At 40.1% G+C, this 24,717-nt stretch overlaps 1 protein-coding gene and 1 long non-coding RNA gene across 3 annotated transcripts in view; one reads left to right on the top strand and one right to left on the bottom strand.

Moving 5' to 3' along the window:
- The window catches only part of GARS1 (glycyl-tRNA synthetase 1), a 45,838-nt gene extending 34,681 nt beyond the window's left edge, over positions 1 to 11,157 (bottom strand). The window contains exon 1 of the mRNA XM_027573507.2: positions 10,883 to 11,157. Coding sequence (XP_027429308.1) covers positions 10,883 to 11,104 — 222 coding nt within the window. The 5' untranslated portion in view covers positions 11,105 to 11,157. The remainder of the gene's footprint in view (positions 1 to 10,882) is intronic.
- Positions 11,158 to 11,199: 42 nt separating this feature from the next.
- The window catches only part of LOC113911213, a 47,497-nt gene continuing 33,979 nt past the window's right edge, over positions 11,200 to 24,717 (top strand). The window contains exon 1 of one of the 2 annotated variants that reach the window (XR_003516400.1): positions 11,200 to 11,704. This is a non-coding gene — a long non-coding RNA (uncharacterized LOC113911213). The remainder of the gene's footprint in view (positions 11,705 to 24,717) is intronic. The other variant, XR_003516401.1, reaches the window with a different exon arrangement.

Raw genomic sequence — 24,717 nt, 5'->3', positions numbered from 1 at the left:
GTCAAATTGATAGAGCCTTTGGGTTCCCAACAGAAGTAACTGCTCTCTAGAGGAGCAGACCTTCCACATGGGCCTTTTAGGATTTTCACAGATCGAGGTCACCAAAATAATAAGCATTCAACTCAAAATTTAAAAACCCATTGAGGAAACAACCACCATAGGTGAGACTCAGTGGAAATGACAAATAACAGAATTAGAGCCTCCAAAGTATTAGAACAATCAAATATACTTTTTTAAATGCTTAAGATGTTAAAAAGGAAAGGAAAAGAAAAGAAGTCAAAAACATGAGCAAAGAACTAGAGACTATCAAAAACAATCAAGAAACCTGACAACCACACAGGTTCTGGTCCAAGAAGATGACAGAGGAGTGGGGGAGGGGCAAAATGGGTGAGGAATGGGAGATAAAGGCTTCTAGTTATGGAATGAAGTCATAGGAATAAAAGATACAGCACAGGGAATATAGTCAAGAGTATTATAATAGTATTGTATGGTGACAAACGGGAGCTACACTTGTGGTGAGCAGAGCATAACGTATAAACCGATCAAATCACTATGTTGTACACCTATGTAACAGTGTGTGTCAGCTACACTTCAATATATGTAAATAAATAAATACGGGGAGAAAGAACCACATAGATCATCTAGAAATGCATCACTGAAATTAAAAACCCACTGGACAGGTTAAACAGCAGACCAAAGTTGAAGAGAGAATTAGTGACTTAGAGCACAGACCTGAAGAAGTTATCCACGCATAATCCATGGAATGGAGCAGAGAGACAAAGATGTAAAAACATAAACAGGGTAATAAGACACAGAAAAAAGATAGCCTGACATTCATCCAACCAGAATTCTCAAAGAAAATAAAGAAAATCCATAAGAGGTTCTATTTGAAAAGATAATGACTATGAATTTCTCTATAATTGCTCAAAGACATGAGTTCTCAGATTTAGGAAGCACCATGAAATCCAAACAACATACAAAACGAAAATCTACATCTAGAAAAGTCTATAAACTTATGAGAGATTAGAGACTGGGTTTTAATTCCTGATCAGCTAATTGTAAAACCTTGAACAAGCTGACACCTCTTTAAGCTTATTTCCTCAACTGTACTATCAGGATGACAATACCTCACTATGAGGGACGCCTGGGTGGCTCAGTTGTTAGGTGTCTGCCTTCGGCTCAAGTCATGATCCCAGGGTCCTGGGATCAAGCCCCGCATCAGGCTCCCTACTCGGTGGGAAACCTGCTTCTCCCTCTCCCGCTCCCCCTGCTTGTGTTCCCTCTCTCGCTATGTCTCTGTCAAATAAATAAATAAAATCTTAAAAAAAAAAAAGAGTAAATGAAAGAATTTAAGTAAAATATTTTCAATAGTACCTAACACACAGTAGACACACAAAAAATTATAGTTACCATGCTATAAAACACCCCAACTTGGTTGTGGCTGAGTTATTTTTCAAATACTTCAAACCCAACTTGTTTATAACAGAATTATTTTTCTCTGCCCTAAACTTGTTCCTTCTCCTATGTATTGCTTTCTATTTGTTAACAACAAAAAAATCTACCATTTCCCAAATAAGAAACATCAAGTTATCCTTCTTTACCGCCAAAATCTGGTCAATTTCAAATTTCAATCTACTCTCTCCCTTTCACACCCCATAGACTAGATTGCTAAAGCAGATTACCAATTTGGTTCTCATCCAAAGTGTGTACACTAAGATACACTCACCCCAAACTATCCTAATGCGTGTCATTTCTCTTCAACCTTCATAAATCTTTTCACAAGCACATAGCATTCCTAATTTGGTGACTGTTCCTACCCCCATGCTTTCAATAATGTTTATCCTCAGGGCGCCTGGGTGGCTCAGTCAGTTAAGCATCTGACTGTTGCTTTCAGCTCAGGTCATGATCTCAGGCTCATGAGATAGAGCCCCAGGTGAGGCTGCCCGCAGAGCGGGGAGCCTGCTTAAGATTCTCTCTCCCCCTCTGCCTCCACCCCTCCCCAACTGCACATGTGTGCATGCTCTTTCTCGCTTTCTAAAAAAAATTAATAATAATAATAATGTTTATCCTCTTATCCAAAAGCATTTCCCTTCACTTAATGAAATTCACTTCATGAAATTCACTTCATGAATATCCCAACCTTACAATAGCTTCCCTTAACAATGTTTCAACTGAAGGCTGAGTTTTCTCCCATATCCCTTGATCCTCAGGGGCTGGAAATGGAATAGATGTCCTCCTTATTCCCCAATGCACTTTCAAACTGATTCTTCTTTGCTACTTCTAAAACCCAAGTTCCTTTGAAGGACCTGTCATTACCCTTTCCCCTTGTTGCTGACATTTTCTTAAGCTTCCACTTACTTCCCCTCACTTGGTAACAGTTTTCCTTTCTGCGATTCACTCTACTTTAGAATGTCCTGGTCAGGAGGTGACAAAGATGTTTATAATTATCTAACCCGGAACCTAACTCTGCTTAGGTGTAATGAGAAGTATTCTCCCAGTTTTAACATACACTGAGTTTTCCAGGAATGCACCCAGGAAAATGTAATTTAAAAGAAGACTATATACTGTTTTTGTTCACAATTTTACAGAGAGTTGGTATTATTTGAAACAAACAAAAAATAACATGTGACCAATAGCAATGTTGTCTGGTATCTGAGCAACCAAAAGGATATACCTTTATCAATGTGTATCCATTGCAACTACACTCAGTGTAAATCTATGTATAGGTAGGAGCATCTGCTTACTTCCATATAACTTCCAGTAGATTCATACCCAACAATTTACATATTGAAATGCATATTATTTTATCATAAATTACTTTATTTCTTTGTATTACATTTAAAACATTATGTGTACATATATTTTTCTTTAATTAGATCTTGTAGATATTTTGTATGAATTTCATTAGTGGATTCCAAAATATCTGGTGTAAAAGGGGACACTAGGTCTGAAAGTTCAGAGCCACTGAATTAGTTATTCCTCTTATTCTTTATCATATGCAAATAAGTCTGGTCTGTTATTACACTAGCAGTTTTTATTCTATTATCCTGACCTCTCTAGCGAAAGAAACATCTTCAGTCGTCTTCTAACTTTATTTTGGCTTCTTCATTACACTTACAATAACTGAAGTCACCCAGTCAATGCAGTGGCTTATTTATTTACATGCATTTTATTTGTCCCTGTCAGAATAAAGTAGGCTCTTTAAAGATGGGAATTCTGGCATGTCAATTCTGGCGCTCAAATACTTATTGACTGATACCAAAACCTAAATCTAGCAAAGTACAAAGCACTTAGTATTCAGTAAATATCTACTGACTTATTCTTTACTCACTCAGTGCTTCTTTTCCTTTTCTCTACCTATCAGAACACCTATCTCATAAATGTTCACTAACAGGGCTTTTTCATGAGGATAAGAATTCTGTGAAAGCCTTTGTTTTGAAAAGAGGTTGGCAAATGGTAGTTCTTTTTGAATGTCTGAAAGAAGTAAGCAAGTAGTTCTTTCGAATATCTAACCACTCTGTGTCAAGGGTTAACACTCCCACATACTTCATCTACCTTTTCTTTTGAAGCTTCTCAGAGAATACTAGCAAGCAAGGCCACAAGTAAAGGCAGGAAGAATTTAAAAATAAATTCCCTGAAACACTTTTTTTTTCATTTTTTAAGATTCAGGTACAGAACACATACATCAAGGTACAGAACACATACATCAAATGCAGCTATTAAAAAGAAGCAGTGTGGGGCACCTGGGTGTCTCAGTCAATTAAGCATCTGCCTTTGGCTCAGGTCATGGTCCCGGGGTCCTGGGATCGAGCCCTAGGTCGGGCTCCTTGCTCAGCGGGGCCTGCTTCTCCCTCTCCCTCTGCCGGCTGCTCCCCCAGCTTATGCTCTCTCTCTCTGACAAATAAATAAAGAAAATCTTTAAAAATAAATAGATAGAAACAGTGTGAGAGTAAGGATTCCTACACTGAGTTAATCATCTGTAAAATGCAGTGAAGAAAGGAAATAATCATGTTTATTTTGAATAATAGAATAATTAAACCATGATTTATAATGATCCAATCCTGAAAACAAAAGAATTGGGGGTAATCTAAACATGGAATGAAGGTACTTAAACAGTCCTAGTATCTAATTATTTTTCTTCCTTCTTTGTTCACTGTTCAACTATATTTTGGGTTGCGCTTGCATGTATGTGTATATGTGCCGAATAAAACTGACATGAAATATCATCAATATCTCTAAATTATCCTTAAGAAGCTTAGTCCCTGGGGCACCTGGTGGCTCAGTTGTTGAGCGTCTGCCTTCGGCTCAGGTCATGGTCCCAGGGTCCTGAGATCAAGCCCCACCTCGGGCTCCCTGCTCAGCAGGAAGCCTGTTCTCCCTTTCCCACTCCCCCTGCTTGTGTTCCCTATCTCGCTGTGTCTCTCTCTGTCAAATAAATAAATAAAATCTTAAAAAAAAAAAAAGCAGCAGCTTAGCCCCTGGATAAATTCCTACCATAAAGACATATATTAGAACTAAGAGCCTGTGATTATAAAGCAGAGTAGCTATTAGATGAGAAATCATTCCAAGGGATGTTCTTCATGGATCCTTCATATATATCATGGTGCATATTCAGCCGGCCAAGAAAAACCAACAAGAAAACATTTCCTCACCTAGCTTTACACACATGTAGGTAGAAGAATCCTGTTATGATTGAGTTCATCTCAGATTCCCAAATGTTTTATAATTATTGACAAAAAACTTCATAAACTTTTCATTTGCCCTTTGTGGATTAAGCAAGAGCTTTAATGGGTACTCTTAGTCCAGAAAATCAGAGAAAAATCCAAGGCTCTTCACCCTAAGTCTTCTTACTACTACTAAGATGTGAGTTTCATCTGTGTCTTCCCAATCACAGCAAAAGAAAATTTGAAATACTGAAACACAAGTAATATTATTCACACATCTATTCCTACCATTAGCATTTCAGATGGTAAATCATTACAAAAGACCTCCCAAGAAACCACTAAAAAGGCTTTTCTAGCACCCCATCTCACCAAATTCAGAAGACATCAATCCTCTCCTAAAGGTGCAAAATGTTTTCAAACTGGCAATCACAAGAAAATGTGAGCTCCATGCCAGCAATGGTTTGGTAAAACTAGTACCCCCAGTAAGCCACAATCATCTCAGAACAATATCTAACATTTTAGCAAGACCTTACTATATGCACGGTGGGCAGCATTCTCAGCACTTAACATGAACTATCTCATTTTAATGTTTGTAACTCCATTCCCATATTACAGATGAAGAAGTTTGGCTACAGAAAGGTTAAATAACTTGCTGAACATCACCAGCTAGTAGACAGTGGGGTCAGATCCAAACCCTGGAAATATAACTTCAGAGCCTACACTTTTTTTTTTTTAAGACTTATTTATTTAATTGAGAGAGAGAGAGCTGGGGGGAGGGGAGGGGCAGACAGAGAGGGAGGAAGAGAATCTCAAGCAGACTCCCCACTGAGCGCAGAGCCTGACACAGGGCTGGATCCCAGGACCCTGAGATCATGACCTGAAGCAAAATCAAGCGTTGGACGCTTAACCGACTGAGCCACCCAGGCACCCTATAGCCTACATTTTTATTACTAGATGCATCAACACAAAAATATGCAAGGGTATAAAGAAAGTCCACTTAGCAATTCTGCAAAACCTCTCCAGTTTTGACAATTATTAAATTTTACTACAGGTTTAAAAAAAAAAAAGTCTTTCTTGGTTATTTTTCTCAATACTAATTACTTCGTTAGAGCGTCAAGTTACATCCACCTAAATCATTTCAGTGACCTCTTAATTCCAAGCAATGATACTGAAAATACATAACCAAATCTCTATACCACTTCCTCCCTAAACCTCCAGCTCAAGTGAAAGTCATCTCAACAGATCCTGTTTGCACTGAGACCTTGAGATATATATTTCTTCAGCTACAGAATCTCACCTCATATTTAGACAAAGCTGGGGCTGGCGGGGGGCATTCTTGACAGGAGAGTATGATCAACACAATTAAATGCTGAAGATAGGTAAAATGATGATTACTGAAAAGTACCCTTTAGGGTACCAGGAAAGGGCAATAGTAGAGGCCAAGGGCAGAGAGCAGTGGATAAAGGAATGAAATGAGAAATAAGAAAGTGGAGACAATGAGAGGATAAGAGAGAACACTGAGCTGTAAAGGGTAAAACAGGCTGGGGAAATGGGAGCTTCTGGGGGCTACATTCCAAACAAGAGCCCAAATCTGTCTTCATATAAATCAGACACTTCCATTCCCCTAAAACATCAGTTCTACAACTTCTTGGCCTTAGAACCTCTTTATACTGTTAAAAATTACCGAGAACCCCAAAAAGTTTTTGTTATTGTGGGTTATTTCTACCAATTTTTACTATATTAGAAATTAAAATGCAAATTTTAAAATATTAATTCATTTAAATAATAAAAGCTCAATACGTGCCAATGTGCATAAAAATAACATTTCTGTGAAAATGTATTTTCCAAAACAAAACAAATAGTGAGAAGAGGTTTTATAATTTTGCAAACCCCTTAATTTCTAGCTTAATAGAAGACAGCTAGATTTGCATATCTGCCTCTCTTGCAATATAGCATTTTAATGGTGAAGTATACAAAGAATATCACAAGTTAGAAAGGGGAGAATTTTAAAAGCTTTTTCAAATAATTGTGGATATTCTTCTTTTAGACTATACCCAAATTCTGACAAGTGGTAGTTTCTTAAAGGTTATTTCATAAAAGTTAATAGCAATGTGGAATTGGAAACTATACCAATGAACTTTTTATACCCTGTTACATTAAATCTATTAATGTATCTTAGACTCTGGATAAATCTTTTACCAATATTTGATTCCATAACGTCATGCATTGTCATATGGAAAATACTGAGTTATGCAAATCTTCTAGATACTGACCCACTTATTACACTATATCAAAAAAAGTACATTTGTTAATATCATTACTCATCCCATCAGAAAAGTCTGTAAATACTGTGAAGCTGTCTAGTTCATGCAGCAGATGTTTCCAAAACTCTAAAATTAACCAAAAACGTGATTTTATTATTAGCTATAAATATACCAGTTGTTTTCTTGAAATGACAGGTGCACTTCACTCATATTTCAGAAAATGAATGCCCAGTAGCCAAAATTGAATTTTACAAATAGTGTTCCATGAAAATAAGCAGATAGTTCAGCTTGCAACTCAATCATACAAATGTTTTTCCTGAGACCATCATGTTTCCATATGCTTTATACGTATTTCCCATTTTGTCACACAGAACACTAAAAAGGTGTACAAAGGTCTGGATTTAATAAAATTAATAATTTTTGCTGCTCCATCAAGGACACTCTAAAGCAAAACTTTTTTTTTTTAACTGTTAGGATATGACAGAGTATGACGTGGTGTCCTCATGTGTTTAGTTCTAAGGGCAGGCAGTTTTATCCACCATGACTTTTATATCTTCTATGCAAATAACAGAGTAAAAAGTGAAAATAACATCTCAATTTCATTATGAAAATGGCTTTGATTTTGAAGACCTCCAAGGGTTTGAAGACCAGAGAACCACTGCCCTACAGCAACTGTTTCCAAACAAGACACTCCAAGACAGAGGTTTTTCCAACACAGGGTAAAAGGAAAAAAAAGACACTGTATTAGATCTTTTTTCCAAACCTAAACCTATTAAATATAAAAAAGCTGAATAAAAATTAAATTTTTATTTTTTTTAAAGATTTTATTTATTTATTTGAGAGAGAGAATGAGAGAGAGAGAGAGCACAAGAGGGGGTAAGATCAGAGGGAGAAGGAGACTCCCGGCTGAGCAGGGAGCCCAATGTGGGACTTGATCCCAGGACTCCAGGATCATGACCCGAGCCGAAGGCAGTCACTTAACCAACTGAGCCACCCAGGCACCCTAAAAATTAATTTTTTAAAAAATTAAAAATAAAATAATGAAAGCTAAATATAAAAGACGGCTTTTTAAAAAAATTGGAGCACCTGGCTGGCTCAGGCAGTAGAGCATGCAACTCTTAATCTAAGAGTTGTACGTTCAAGCCCCCACCTTGGGTGTAGAGATTACTTAAAAATAAAATCTTGGGGCACCTGGGTGGCTCAGTCAGTTAAGTGTCTGCCTTTGGTTGAGGTCATGATCCCAGGGTCCTGGGAATCTTTGCTCAGCAGGGAGCCTGCTTCTCCCTCTCTGCCTGCAGCTCCCTCTGCTTGGGCTCCCTCTGTCAAATAGATAAATAAAATCTTTAAAATAAATAAATCTTAAAAAAAAGGACTGCTCTTTCAAATTATCTGATTTTTTGTATTAAAATATACTTTCTTTTATAAAATAAAAGAGGAAAGTAGATGGTAGTGTGAGAATTATACTAGTTTTTGACTTACTCTTATTTGGCAAAATGAAGGCTGGCCACACTGTGCTCATTCCCAACTTTTTTTTTTAAATAACATTTTATTTTATTTTTTAAAGATTTATTTATTTATTTATTTATTTTAGAGGGAGAGTGAAAGCACAAGCAGGGGAGGGGCAGAGGGACAGGAAGAGAATCTTAAGCAGACTCCCCAGTGAGCATGGAGCTTGACACAGGGCTTGATTCCACGATCCTGAGATCATGATCCTGAGCAGAAACCGAGTCGGATGCTTAACCGACTGAGCCACCCAGATGCCCCAATTCCCAACTTTTTAAAAAAACTCAGTTGCCCTCAGGTGCAATTGAGGGTCCTGAGTTTGAGCCCTAAGCTGGGGGTGGAGATTACTTAAAAATAAATAAATTAAATAAATAAATAAATAAATACCTCAAGTGCCCCAGTGTGCCCTTGATCAAACAACTAATGTGTTTTCTAGATGCTCTGAAGCCCTCCTACAAGTTCCATAACTAGTTCTCCAGGAAATAACTAAGAATATGCCACGGGGAAAATTCATTTCAGTCCATCAATAAGCCAAACCTTTAAAAGCAACAGCATCCACGTAGTCAAGCAGATTAGCCTATTTATATAAAACACATGCCACTAACAAGACCAGTTGTTAAGCGCCTTAAAAATCCCACTCCAAGAATGTCTTCAATTGCACAAACTTCACAATGGAAATATGTCAAATGGATAGATGTGACAATGTGTCTCATTTCCTCATAAGCAAAAAAAGAGCTTTAACTAGATGACCTTTAAATTCCCTTCCAGCTGACACTGGAATCTGTGTGATTCAAGGTTCCAGGTAGCTAACTGATAAATGTGTGGTCCCAGAGAAAGAGAAAAAGAACTAGAACTTATATCTTCAGAAAAAAAATCTCGAAAGTACCAAAAACCAAACAAAACAAAAAACCCAAGCCAACATAAACAATACACTAAATAGTAATCACATCAGAAGGCTGTTCCAGGATCAAAGTTTACTTCAGTTAACTAGTTCCACAGTCTTACTACACATGGGTAATTTGCACTGCAGTTTCAGGCTAACGTGGCAGAGGGAGGGGTTTGGGTGTGTGTTTTTCCAAATTAGATGTATTCTCCCTCCCCAAGTAAAGGATATGAGAAAAAAAATTGAGAGTTACAGAAAGGACAAGGAACCACACCTAATTTTATTTGGGTAGGGTGGGTGGAGGGAGACAGAATAATACCAATAAATACCAAAAATAAATAAAAAATTAAGCCTATAGTGAAATTTCAAAACGAAACACTACTGAATCAGGCTCAAACTGGAGAGAAGTAGACATTACAAAGTGGCAGAATTTGCTTAATTTTTGGCAACTCTGCCCCAATGAATTATTTCCGAGGCAGGGTTCCACCCTCCGTAGCTAAGGCAAGTTATTGCATCAGGCACCGGTGCGGAAGGAGCCCATTTGGTGTTTACTACTAGGTCACAGACACCCGGGTCCTATTCCAAGCTTTTGGCTTTGCCTGACTGGATGTGAGAATCCACTTGAGCTAATCATTTTCCTTGTCCTCTCTAAATTCTAATATTCATGCAGTGCCCTAGGTAAAGGAGGCCTGTATTAAATCACCAAGCTCTCTAGCCCATGAAACTTCCCTCCCTACCCCAAAATCAAATTTCAAAATGTTCCATACAGAGGATGGCTGACTTCACCCAGTAACTCAGGAACATTTCCAGTTTCCCAGGTTTACGATCTGAAAGCTCACTCACTCCAAATAGTCTTTTGGGAACCCAAAGATGACAGGAGTGAGCGAAGGACGATGAGCGAAGGACAATGAACTCACATCATGATTAGAAAAAGAAGTTTAACACCTTTTCACATCCACGTTTCAACTTTTTATTTTCTCAGCCGATCATCTGGCTAACTAAGCACTGAATGAAGGAAGGTGTCAAGGAGGAAACACTATGCAAAGCATTCTGAAGATTTAAAAAAGAGTCCTGCCGTAGTAAGACAGAACCGACAGCCTCGCCCCTGACCGGAGAAGAATTAGGAACCTCGCCACCCGGGTGGCACAAAGAACACCGCAGAGACTGGAAAACTGGAAGTTGAGGATACTGAGCTAGGCCAGGAGTAACCAAAGGACACAGATCCCAGCCCCAACGGAGAAAGGAGAGGCGCAGACATTAACAAGGACTGGGAAAGGAGAGCAGATCGCGAGGGGAGGGACGCAGGATGTCGGATGGGATTCGAGGGAGTCACCCAAGGAGAAGCTAGGACGCGGGTCCACGGCAAGGAAGGTGGCCGACGCACGCGGGGACTGGAGTCCACAAAGTGGGGGAGGCGAGGAAGATACCAAGAAACCAAGGGCTTCCAGCGGATGAAGGAGAGGGGCAACCGGCGCGGTGGACGGGTGCCAGAGGAGGAGAGAGGATGACGGAGAGCAGACCAGGGGGAGGAGAGACCGGGGCCCGGGGGAGGCGCAGAATGCCAGTACCTGCTGGCGCACGGCAAGCCTGAGAGGGGCTAGCACCTCCTCAGCCCCGGAGCCGTCCATGCTGCTCCGGGAGGCGGCGGCGGGGAATGAGGTCTGGGCGCGGGCGCGCGCGCTGAGGGGCCGGCAGGGCGGGAGCGGAGGCCGGGCCGGGAGCCGGGAGGGCAGCGACAGCAGCAGCGCGGCGCGGGCGGTTCTAAGCAGCGCCGAGCGCAGAGAGTGCATGAGCCCGCGGGCCTGGGCGGTCCGGAGCGGGCGGCGGCGGAAGCGGCGCGCGCGGCCTGGCCGGGAGCATGATGAAATCGCCGCGTAAACGCCGCGGCGCGCGCGCAGCCGCACATTCCCCACCCCGCGACGCGGCGACCGGCAGATTCGACACAGAACCCGCAGTCCTTCGGAGAATCCAGACGGCTCGCTCCACCTAGGGCGCTTGGGAGGGCTGTGGGATCGCAGGTAACACCCCGCCAACAGACTTGCACAAAGATGAGCCAGGCCACCCCAGGGTGGACATTCCCGGACGCAGCCCCATCCGAGACCTGCAGACTGAGACGCACAAGGACCGTCAAAGCGTAGGCTTTGGGCACTGACACTCGGGCTCACCCACGGAAATACACACTTCTGTTTGTGTTCGTGCGCCCCGGGGCCTTAAAGGCTCATATCCCATCAACTCAGGGACGTAGCCTCAGTGTTGCTCAAGCTCTCATGCTCCTCGTGTGAAGACACAAAAGAGGTTAATGATTTGCCCATTAACACACCCATGCCTTACGGACTTCAAGAAAATAGCTGGGGAAAGGCGGAGGAGAGGTGAGGGTGTTTTTTGAAAAGGTGAGTTCTGAGCAACTTTTGAGGGCGGGCAGGATTTGCACCAGCGGACATGAGGAAAGGCAAGAGGCAAAGAGAGGAGAAAAGACTAGGAAAAAAGATAATGCAGGGGAGTGGAGCTGAGACTCCAGGTGCCCGCGATTCCCTCCTGTGTGGCCTTGCCCCAGGAGACCTGCCCTCTTGTGCTTGGGGCCCCGCTGACTACCCTCCAGAGATGACTTCCTCCCTCCTTTCTGCCCCAGAGGTGGGTTGGCAGGCAAAGCTGGATTCCCGTTCCAGAGAGAGAATAGAAAAATAAAGTGTTGGTTATAGAAATAGCATTGCGCACACCCACCAGAATGTCTAAAATTAAAATGATGGAAAATGGCAAGTGAGACTCTGGGACTGTCTCTCCCACACAGCTGCATTAAAGAACTGTTTGATGGCATCTATTAGAGCCAACCATACACACCTTCCCTGTGATCACCCCAGGAGCTTTGGAGAGTAGACAGGCTCACCAGAATGAAGTTGCCTTTCCCAGTACTACGGAAGTCCATATTCTCTTCCTGTTCCAATTTGTGGTTCTGGAGAAGTACTGACAGTTGAGCATAAGCAGGGCAGGTGCAGAAGAACTGTCTGCAGTATTAAACCATTTGTGTTTTTAAAACTTTTATTTCAAGATTTGACATTAATCGCCATCTTTATTTGGCTTCATTTTAATAGGTAATTTTGAATTTAATATTTTTAAAGATAAAAACAGTTTTAATGTTCACATATACTCTTGTTTACATTATTATTAAAACATATTCAAATTCTGTATATTTTGAATATACTTCTATATGTATTTTCAATTCTTTAAATCAATAATGTCTCATGGATATTCACATGAGGACAGTCCCAGCTCTAGTCTCCAAATCTGTTTTCCCCCCTCCAGTTCATCCTCCCTACTGCTACCTCAGTGATTATTTCTAAAAGGCAAAGCTGTGCATTTTGCTTCTCTGCTCAGTACACTTCAATAGGTCCACATGGCCCTTAGCAGAATTTCCTAAGTGGTTTCCCTTGGGAAACTACATCTACAAGACAATAATAATAGATTATATTCATTGAGGGCATACTATGTACAAGTTAGCATTCCAATTTATCTCCTGTAAGTTTATTCACAATCCAATAAGATAGACTCTTCAATAATTCCCATTTTATAGGTTCAAGATTCAGAGCGCTGAGATCTAAATAACTTGGCCGTGGTCACACAGCTACTGAATAGAGGACCAGAATGTGAGCTGGGGGCAGAGGCAGGTTTAACGTATAACTTAATGAAGTTCAGTTTCTCTCTCTTTTTTTTTTTCTTTAGCTCATTTGTTTTGTTTCTTAAATTCCAAATATGAGTGAGATCATGTGGTATTTGTCTTTCTCTGACAGATTTATTTTACTTACCATTATGCTCTCTAGCTCCATCCATGTTGTTGTAAATGGCAAGATTTCATTCTTTTTTTTATAGCTGAATACTATTCCATTGTAGATATATCCTTCACATCTTCTTTATCCATTCATCTATCGATGGATACTTGGGCTGCTTGCATAATTTGGCTATTGTAAATAATGCTGCAATAAACATAGGAGTGGGGCGCCTGGGTGGCTTAGTCGGTTAAGCATCTGCCTTCGACTCAGCTCATGATCCCAGGGTCCTGGGATCGTGTCCCACATTAGGCTCCCTGCTCAGCGGGGAGTCTGCTTCTCCCTCTCCCCATGCCCCTCCCCGCCCCCGGCTCATGCTCTCTCTCTCTCTCTGTCTCAAATAAATAAATAAATCTTTTAAAAAAAATAAACATAGGGGTGCATGTATCCCTTTGTATCAGTGTTTTTGTATTTTGGGGGTAAATACCCAATAGTGTGATTACTGGATGGTAAGGTAGTTCTATTTTTAATTTTTTGAGGAAGCTTCATCCTGTTTTCCACAGTGGCTACACTGGTTTGCATTCCCACCAACAGTACAAGAGGGTTCCTTTTTCTCCACATCCTCATCAACACTTGTTTTTTTCTTGTATTTTTTATTTTAGCCATTCTAACTGGTGTGAGATGATAGCGCACTGTGGTTTTGATTTGTATTTCCCTGATGATGAGTGATGTTGAGCATCTTTCCTTGTGTCTGTTGGCCATCTGTATGTCTTCTGCCGATTTTTTAATTGGATTATTTGGTTTTTAGGTATTGAGTTGTATCAGTTCTTTATATGTTTTGAATACTAACCCTTTATCAGATAGGTCATTTGCGAATATCTTCTCCCATTCAGTAGGTTGCCTTTTAGTTTTGTTGATTGTTTCCTTTGCTGTGCAGAAACTTTTTATTTTGATGTAGTCTCAATAGTTTATTTTTGCATTTATTTCCTTTGCCTCAGGACACATATCTAGAAAAATGTTGCTACAGATAATTTCAGAGAGATTACTACCTGTGCTCTTCTAGGATTTTTATGGTTTTAGGTCTCACATTTAGGTCTTTAATCCATTTTGAGTTTATTTTTGTGCATGATGAAAGAAAGTCATCTAGTTTCATTCTTTTGCATCTAGCTGTCCAGTTTTCCCAATACCATTTGTTGAAGAGACTGTCTTTTTTCCCTTTGGATATTCATTTCTTCTCTATCAAAGATGAATTGACCATATCATTGTGGGTTTATTTCTGGATTTTCTGTTCTACTCCATTGATCTGTGTGTTTATTTTTATGCCAGGACCATACTGTTTTGATTATTACCACTTTGTAATATAATGTGAAGTCTGGAATTGTGATGCCTCCAGCTTTGCTTTTCTTTTTCAAGATTGCTTTGGCTATTGGGGGTCTTTTATGGTTCTATACAAATTTTAGGATTGCTTATTCTATTCTGTGAAAAATCATATTTTAATAGGTATGCATTAAATGTGTCTATTGCTCTGGGTAGTATGGACATTTTAACAATATTTGTTCTTCCAACCCATGAACATGGGATATCATTGCATTTCTTTGCATTGTCTTGAATTTCTTTCATCAGTGTTTTATAGTTTTCGGTCTTCCACCTCTGTGTTTTTTGGTTTTTTGTTTTGTTTTGTTTAGGTCTTTCACCTCTTTGGTTAAGTTTATTCCCAGTATTTTGTTGTTTTTCGTGCAATTGTAAATGAGATTGTTTTCTTTTTTTTTTTAAGATTTTACTTATTTATTTGAGAGAGAGAGTGAGAGAGCACAAGTAGAGGGGGAAGGGTAGAGGGAGAAGCAGGCTCCCCACTGAGCAGGGAGCCCGATGCGGGGCTCAATCCCAGGACCCTGGGATCATGACCTGAGCCAAAGGTAGATGCTTAACCGACTGAGCCACCTAGGCGCCCTATTTTTTTTAGTTTCTATATTATTTGTTTTTGTTCTATTGTTTATTATTTCCTTCCTTTTGCTGGGTTTGGGTTTTGTTTGTTGTTGTTCCCTAAGACTATTCTTAGTTTGCATGATTTTCTTTCCTCTCCTTTGCTCAGCTTGGTTACTTTCCATAACTCTGTCTTCCAGTTCGTTAATTCATTCCTCTACTTCTAGCCTGCTACTTATTCCATCAAGTGTATTTCTTATTTCATTTATTATGTTCTTGATCTCTGATTGGTTCTTTTTTTTTATCTCTGTGTTAAGGGTTTCACTGATGTTCCCCACTCTTTTCTCAAGTCCAGTGAGTATCTTTATGATCATTACTTTAAAATCTTTATCAGGCATATTACTTATATCCATTTCACTTTGGTCTCTTGCTGTGGTTTGCTCCTGTTCTTTCATCTGGGAGATATTTCTCTGTCTCCTCATTTTGTCTGATTTTTGTGTGTGTTTCTTTGTGTTAGGAAAGTCAGCTACTTTTCTTGCTCTTAACAATAACAGCATTATGAAGAAGAGGTCCTATAGTGCCCTGCAGTGTAGTGTTCCCTGTTCCTCAGGGCCTGGCACTTCAGGGATTATCTCCTATGTGTGTTGCCTGCACTCTGCTGTTGAGTCTTGGCCTAATTTTCCTTCAATCTAGTTGTTTGCAGAGGCTCTCTTTGCCTATTTGTGGGCAGTGTTTGGTCCCCAGCAGGAGTGGGAGGCGTTTTAACAAGGTGTGGGTTGGTCTGCTTGTGAAACAAGGCATACTCCCACTGCCACTGGAACTGAGGTCCTGCAAAATGCACAAGTCCAAGAGATGTTGTGGTGTTGGCAGGATTTGCACAGGTCTTCTGTGGGAGGGTCCCGCAGTGCCAGAACTGAAGTGAGCATGGCTGGAAGTGAATGGACCCTTGAAGCGTGGAGGGCGAGGCTTGGTGCAAAGTAGAGAGTTTTGTTGAGGTGCTGCTTCCTGCAGGTGGCCCATGTTTATGCTGAGCTGCATGGGAGGGAAATAATGCCTGCCAGCTCCTTTGTTCCTAGAGGGCTCTCCCTGGGTGATTCCTGTCTCTCTGAGCCACACTCTGAGATGAGCAAATCACTCTCCCTCTCGTCTGCCCCTGACATTTGTCAGACTGCTGGGTCTATGCTGTATCTGCATAGACTGTTTGTCCTGCTATGTCTTTAAGGATAAGTATTCCACTTCCTAAACCCTTCCAGGCTCTCCCAGAGCTGAGCCTGCAGATTTTTAGTATCCTAGGCTTTAAATCCTGCTGGTTGTAAGAACTCATGAAACTGACCCCTCTGGCTTTCAAAGGCAAATATTATGAGGATTCATCCTCCCTGTTTATGAGCTCTCTGGTGTGATAGTCTGTTTTCTGCCCTTCTCCGTGCCACCAGCTTCCTCCCCACCGCAGATGGCCGTGGTCCATTTTGCTCCCAGACTGTGTCTTCACCCTTCCTACCTTCTTTGATGTGGCCTCTTCTCAACCTTCAGTTGTTCTACCAGTCTTCAGATTGTTTTGGGGGTTATTTACACTGCTGTGAGTATTATCTAGTTGTGGGCATGGGACAGGACAAGCTTAAGGTCCTCCTATTCCACCATCTTCCCCAACACCAATTGTTAAAAGGAAAAAAGCTCACAATATTTATTTCACCATTGATCAGGTATGGTGACTTTGTTGAAAATAAATTGACTATGTAAGTGTAAGGCTATTTCTCTGATCCCTATTCTGTTCTAGTGATCCATCTGTCTATCAACCTTTATGTCACTATCACACTTTTTTGATTCCTGTTGCTTTAGAGTAAGTCTTGAAGTCAGATAATGTACATTTTCTACCTTCCCTTCTTTTTCAGAATTGTTTTTTACTATTCCAGGTCCTTTCCATTTCTGTGTAAATTTTAGAATTGACTTGTCAGTTGAAAAAAATACCTGCTGGGATTGTGAATCCATAGGTCAGTTTCGGGGGACTTGACAACAATATAGGCTTTGGATGTCTTTTGTTAAATTTATTTTTAAGTATTTTACTTGTTAACTCTGAGTGTTATTTTGTTTTCCAATGGTTTGTTGCTAATGTGTAGAAATATAATTGATTTTGTGTAGTGATCTTTCATTTACTAATTTTAGTAGTTGAATTTTTGGTGTTTTTTTTTTTTTGGTAGATTCCTTGGGATTTTCTACATTAATAATCATTTCATTTGTATAAAGAATCTGTTTTACTTCTTCCTTTCCAATATTTATTTATTTATTTATTTGCTTGCCTAGCCATATAGTCTGGGTCATCTTGTACAATATTGAATAGAAGTGGTGAGGATGAACATCTTCCCTTTGTTCCTGATCTTAAAAGCAAAGTGTTCAATGTTTCTTTAAGTAAGTATCATGTTAGATGTAGAATTTTTAGCAGATGCCTTTATTATACTAATGAAGTTCCTGCTATTCCTAGTTTGCTTAAGATTTTGTCATGGATAAGTACTGAATTCTATAAAATGCTCTTTATGCATTTACTGAGATGACTATAGGGTGTTTCTCCTTGATTCTCTTAATAATACTGAACTACATGGTTGAATTTTTCAAATTTTATATCAACCTTCCATTGCCAGGAGAAATCCCACTTGGTTTTATCTTCCTTACGTTTTGTTGGATTTGATCTGCTAATATGTTGATAAAGATATTTGCCTCTATGTTCATGAGCAATATTAGCCTATAATTTTCTTCTTGAAATATTTTTGTAAAGTCTTTCTGTCAAGGTTATGTTGGCTTTATGAAATGATTTGGGAAGAGTTTCTCTTCTGTTTCCTGAAATACCTGTCTCTGTAAGATGGGTATTATTTCTTCCATAACCATCTGGTAGAGTTCACCAGTGAATTTGTGAATAAGTCCTTTCATAGAAATGAAGCCATCCATGTCTTCTATTTTCTCTTTTGTCTTTTTTTGGTAAGTTTTGTTTTTCAAGAAATCTGGCTATTTCATATAAATCATCAGATTTATTGGCATAAAATTGCTCATAACATTCCAATATTATTCTTTAAATACATGTAAGGTCTGGAGGAAAATCCCCTATTTCATACCTGAAATCAGTAATTAGATTTTTTTTTCTCTTCCTCTTTTTTTTCTTTGTCAGTCTTGCTAAATGTTTGCCAATTTATCAATTTTTCAAACATCTAACTTTTGGCTTTGTTAATGTTCTCTCTTGTTTTGTCCATGTTCTATTCCATTGATTTCTACTTTATAATTTTTTCCTTCTACTTAATTTGGGTTTAAATTGCCCTTCTTTTTCTAGTTTCTCAAGGTAGGAACTTAGATAATTTATTGTAAGCCTTTTTTCTTTTCTAAAACAAACATTTAAAATTATAGATTTGCCTCTAAGTTCTGCTTTAGTTGAATTCCAAAATTTTGGATACATCGTGTTTTCATTTTCATATAGTTTAAAATGCTTTCTAATTCCCCGATTCCCCATATGATTTCTTCTTTGACCTATTAGTTACCAAGAAGAGTGTTGTTTAGGGGCGCCTTGGGTGTCTCAGTCGGTTAAGCGTCTGCCTTCGGCTCAGGTCATGATCCCAGGATCCTGGGATCCTGGGATGGAGCCCCACATCAGGCTCCCTGCTTAGTGGGGAGTCTCCTTCTCCCTCTCCCTCTGCCCCTCCCCCTCCCCCTGCTCGTTCTCTCTCTCTCACACTCACTCTCTCAAATAAAGAAAATCTTTAAAAAAAAAAAAGAATGTTAATTTCCAAATATTTGAAACCTTTAAACATATACTGTTATTTTTATTGTTGCCTTCTAGTTTAATTCCCATGTAGTCAGAGAAAAGCATTTGAAATTTATCGACTTCAGTGAATTTTGTGACCCAGCGTATGGCAGTACCTTGGTGAATGCTCCGTGTGTACTTAAGAAGAATATGCATTATGCAGTTGTTGTGCATGGTGTTTTATAAAAGTCAGTTAGACAAGGTGGTTGATAGTGTTCTTCAGATCTTCTCTGTCATTACTACTTTTTGTTTAGTTCTATCAATAACTGAGAGAGGATGTTAAAGTCTCTGAGAGTGAATTTGTCTATTTTTACCTTTCATTCTGTCATGTTTGCTTCATGTATTTTGACATTATTAGGCATGTACACATTTATAATTGTTACATCTTTTTGCTGAATGACACTTTTTTATTATGAATTGTTCATCTTCATCTCTAAATATACCTCTTTAAATCTACTTAGTCTCATGTTAATATAACCATTCAAGCTCTTTTATGATCAGTGCCAAGTGCTAATGGGGTGCTGAGTCCTCCTGCCATAAGCCACGCAAGTGGACCACCTAGGAGCCATGCCTTCCAGCCCCAATCCAGCCTTCAGGTGACTGCAGCCCCAGTCAACGTCTTGCATCTAACCTTATGGAAGGCCCTGATCCAGAACCATCTAGCTGGACTGCTTCCAATTATTTGACATACAGAGACTGTGAAATAATGTTTGTGCCTTTTTAAGCTGCTAGGTTTGGGGGTAATTTGTTACACAACAATGGATAACTAATACAGCGTTCTTCCCTGAACTGGTTATATAATCCCTTTTCTTGAGAAGTGAGTTACCAGACTGCTGGCCTTCAAGGGACTTTTTGAGGCTTTGACAGTGATTGTCACTGCAGTGAGAATAATATCCTCCCTGAATCCCCTTACTACAGAAAAGCTAGGCACCTGGGGGCGGAGCAAGATGGCAGAGGAGTAGGAGACCTAGATTTCGTCTGGTCTCAGGAATTCAGCTGAATAGGGATCAAACCATTCTGAACACCTACGAACTCAACAGGAGATCGAACAGGAGAGTAGCAACAACTCTCTGAACAGAGAAGCGACCACTTACTGGAAGGTAGGGCTTGCGGAGAAGTGAATCCGAGGCAATATTCGGGAGGAAGACGGCGGGGGAGGGGCCTCAGCCGGCCGCTTCTGGCAAGTGCTAGAGCCGCGGAGCACAAAATCGGACCTTTTAGAAGTTGGCTCGGCGGAGGGACGTCGCTGCAGTGGCTAAGCGGGGGGTGGAATCCTCCCGGGACAGTGTGGTCTCAGGACCCTTGGGGTCACAGAGAGACTGGGGTGCCCGAGTGCAGCAGAGCTCCCAGGTGTCAGAGCGGGGAAGCCGGCTGCAGATACGGAGCAGAGTCGCGGGCTCTCAGCTCGGGGTGGCCATAGGCTGTGATCTGCGGCCCAGTCGGGGCACGGCTACCCCAGCAGGGACCCAACAAGCAGCAGATCCGGGGAGACTCCCCTTCCTTCCCGGGGAGGAGCGGTGCGGGAACGCACTGCAGGGATCTGCTGGGTTTGGAGACTCCGCGCGGGGTCGGGTGCCAGAGATAGCAACGCTCGGTCACAGGCCGGGTGAGCACAGAGTGCGGCCGGAGACCGGGGACACGGAAGTGACTGCTTTTCTCTGGGGTCACACTGAGGAGCGGGGCCCCGAGTTCTCAGCTCCTCCGAGTGGAGATTGGGAGGCCACCATTTCTGCCCTGGTCCTCCAAAGCTGTACCGAGAGCTTGCAGGGAACAAAAGCTCCTGAGAGCAAACCGGAGCAGCTTCCTTAGCCCGGACCGACAAGGGCGGGGCAATTCCGCCTCCTGCAAAGACATTTGGAAACCACAGCAACAGGCCCCTCCCCCAGAAGATCAGCACAAACAGCCAGCAAGCCAAGACCACGTTGATCGATCAAGGAGAATAGGAGAACTCCAGCGCTAGGGGAATACTGCACATAGATTCATGGCTTTTTTTTTTTTTTTTTTTACCATGATTCATTATTTCATCAAAGTTAATTTTTGTTGACTGTTTTTTTTAATTTATTTTTTATTTTTCTTTTTCCCTTTTTCAACCAACATCTTATAAATCCCTTTTTAAAAAAAAAAAAAAACATTTTTTATTTTTCATTTTTAGAGTCATATTTTATCCCTTCATAGTAGTTACCCTTATTTTTGGCATATATATATAAGTTGTTCTCTCTTTAAAATTTTGAGGTACAGTTTCTTCTAACAGATCAAAATATACCCTAAATCACTAGTGTATGGCTTTGTTCTAGTCTCCTGCCTGATCACATTCTCTCCCTTTTTCCTTTTTTTTTTCTTTTTCTTTTTTTTTCTTAAATCTTCTTTCTTTTTTCAAACAACTTATCTTACCAAGTCCTTTTATAAAATCTTTTATAATTTTCATCTTTACAGTCATCTTCCATCCCTTCATTGTATCAACCCTTATTTTGTACATATATGTCTTTCTTCCTTTAAAATTTTAGGAGGCAATTTTTCTAACAGACCAAAATACGCCCAAAATCTAGTGTGTGGCACTGATCTATGCACTAGCCTGATCATATTTGATCATATTCTGCCTTTTTTGTATTGTTTTGTTTTTGTTTTTATCTTTTTTTTTTCTTTTTCTCTTTCTTTTTTCTTTCTTTCCCTTTCTTTTCCCCTGGTTTCAGGTCTTTTCTGATTTGTATACAGTATATTTGCTGGGGACGTTGTAAACCTGTTAGCATTTTGTTCTCTCATTCATCTATTCTCCTCTGGACAAAATGACAAGACGAAAGAAATCACCTCAGCAAAAAGAACAAGAGGTAGTACCGTCAGCCAGGGACCTACTCAATACGGACATTAGTACGATGTCAGACCTAGAGTTCAGAATCATGACTTTAAAGATACTAGCTGGGCTTGAAAAAAGCGTGGAAGTTATTAGAGAAACGCTTTCTGGAGAAATAAAAGAACTAAAATCTAACCAAATCGAAATCAAAAAGGCTATTGATGAGGTGCAATCAAAAATGGGGGCACTAAATGCTAGGATAAATGAGGCAGAAGAGAGAATCAGCGATATAGAAGACCAAATGATGGAAAATAAAGAGGCTGAGAAAAAGAGAGAGAAACAACTACAGGATCACGAGGGCAGAATTCGAGAGATAAGTGATATGATAAGACGAAACAACATTAGAATAATTGGGATCCCAGAAGAAGAAGAGAGAGAGAGAGGGGCAGAAGGTATATTGGAGCAAATAATAGCAGAGAACTTCCCTAATGTGAGGAAGGAAACAGGCATTAAAATCCAGGAGGCACAGAGAACCCCTCTCAAAATCAATAATAATAGGTCAACACCCCGACATCTAATAGTAAAACTTACGAGTCTCAGAGACAAAGAGAAAATCCTGAAAGCAGCTCGGGAGAAGAGATATGTAACCTACAATGGTAGAAACATTAGATTGGCAACAGACCTATCCACAGAGACCTGGCAGGCCAGAAAGGACTGGCAAGATATCTTCAGAGCACTAAACGAGAAAAATATGCAGCCAAGAATACTATATCCAGCTAGGCTATCATTGAAAATAGAAGGAGAGATAAAAAGCTTCCAGAACAAACAAAAACTAAAGGAATTTGCAAACACGAAACCAGCCCTCCAAGAAATATTGAGAGGGGTCCTCTAAGCAAAGAGAGAACCTAAAAGCAGCAAAGAGCAGAAACGAACACAGACAACAGACAGTTAACAGTCACCTTACAGGTAATACAATGACACTAAATTCATACCTTTCAATAGTTACCCTGAATGTAAATGGGCTAAATGCCCCAATCAAAAGACACAGGCTATCAGATTGGATTAAAAAACAAGACCCATCAATATGCTGTCTGCAAGAGACTCATTTTAGACCCAAAGACACCCCCAGATTGAAAGTGAGGGGGTGGAAAACCATTTACCATGCTAATGGACACCAAAAGAAAGCTGGGGTGGCAATCCTTATATCAGACAAACTAGATTTTAAAACAAAGACTGTAATAAGAGATGAGGAAGGACACTATATCCTACTTAAAGGGTCTATCCAACAAGAAGATCTAACAATTGTAAATATCTATGCCCCGAACATGGGAGCAGCCAATTATATAAGGCAATTAATAACAAAAGCAAAGAAACACATTGACAACAATACAATAATAGTGGGGGACTTTAACACCCCCCTGACTGAAATGGACAGATCATCTAAGCAAAAGATCAACAAGGAAATAAAGACTTTAAATGACACACTGGACCAAATGGACTTCACAGACATATTCAGAACATTCCATCCCAAAGCAAAGGAATACACATTCTTCTCTAGTGCCCATGGAACATTCTCCAGAATTGATCACATCCTAGGTCACAAATCAGGTCTCAATCGGTACCAAAAGATTGGGATCATTCCCTGCATATTTTCAGACCACAATGCTTTGAAACTAGAACTCAGTCACAAGAGGAAAGTCGGAAAGAACTCAAATACATGGAGGCTAAAGAGCATCCTACTAAAGAATGAATGGGTCAACCAAGAAATCAAAGAAGAATTAAAAAAATTCCTGGAAACCAATGAAAATGAAAACACAACTGTTCAAAATCTTTGGGATACAGCAAAGGCAGTCCTGAGAGGAAAGTATATAGCAATACAAGCCTTTCTCAAGAAACAAGAGAGGTCTCAAATACACAACCTAACCCTACACCTAAAGGAGCTGGAGAAAGAACAGCAAATAAAGCCTAAACCCAGCAGGAGAAGAGAAATCATAAAGATCAGAGCAGAAATCAATGAACTAGAAACCAAAAGAACAGTAGAACAGATCAACGAAACTAGGAGCTGGTTCTTTGAAAGAATTAACAAGATTGATAAACCCCTGGCCAGACTTATCAAAAAGAAAAGAGAAATGACCCAAATCAACAAAATCATGAATGAAAGAGGAGAGATCACAACCAACACCAAAGAAATACAAACAATTATAAGAACATATTATGAGCAACTCTATGCCAACAAATTAGATAACCTGGAAGAAATGGGTGCATTCCTAGAGATGTATCAACTACCAAAATTGAACCAGGAAGAAATAGAAAACCTGAACAGACCTATAACCACTAAGGAAATTGAAACAGTCATCAAAAATCTCCCAAGAAACAAAAGCCCAGGGCCAGATGGCTTCCCAGGGGAATTCTATCAGACATTTCAAGAAGAATTAATACCTATTCTCCTGAAACTGTTCCAAAAAATAGAAATGGAAGGGAAACTTCCAAACTCATTTTATGAGGCCAGCATTACCTTGATCCCAAAACCAGACAAAGACCCCATCAAAAAAGAGAATTACAGACCAATATCCTTGATGAACATGGATGCAAAAATTCTCACGAAAATACTAGCCAATAGGATCCAACAGTACATTAAAAGGATTATTCACCAGGACCAAGTGGGATTTATTCCTGGGCTGCAAGGCTGGTTCAACATCCGCAAATCAATCAATGTGATACAATACATTAACAAAAGAAAGAGCAAGAATCATATGATCCTCTCAATAGATGCAGAAAAAGCATTTGACAAAGTACAACATCCTTTCTTGATCAAAACTCTTCAGAGTATAGGGATAGAGGGTACATACCTCAATATCATAAAAGCCATCTATGAAAAACCTACAGCGAATATCATTCTCAATGGGGAAAGGCTGAGAGCTTTTCCCCTAAGGTCAGGAACGCGGCAGGGATGTCCACTCTCACCACTGCTATTCAACATAGTATTAGAAGTCCTAGCCACAGCAATCAGACAACAAAAAGAAATCAAAGGCATCCAAATCGGCAAAGAGGAAGTCAAACTCTCACTCTTTGCAGATGATATGATACTGTATGTGGAAAACCCAAAAGACTCCACCCCAAAACTGCTAGAACTCATACAGGAATTCAGTA

Source organism: Zalophus californianus, chromosome 12, assembly GCF_009762305.2.
Source record: "Zalophus californianus isolate mZalCal1 chromosome 12, mZalCal1.pri.v2, whole genome shotgun sequence".
In the NCBI taxonomy this organism is placed as follows: domain Eukaryota; kingdom Metazoa; phylum Chordata; class Mammalia; order Carnivora; family Otariidae; genus Zalophus; species Zalophus californianus.
Note: the sequence above shows the minus strand (reverse complement) of the source record. Positions and strands in the feature narration are given on the sequence as shown.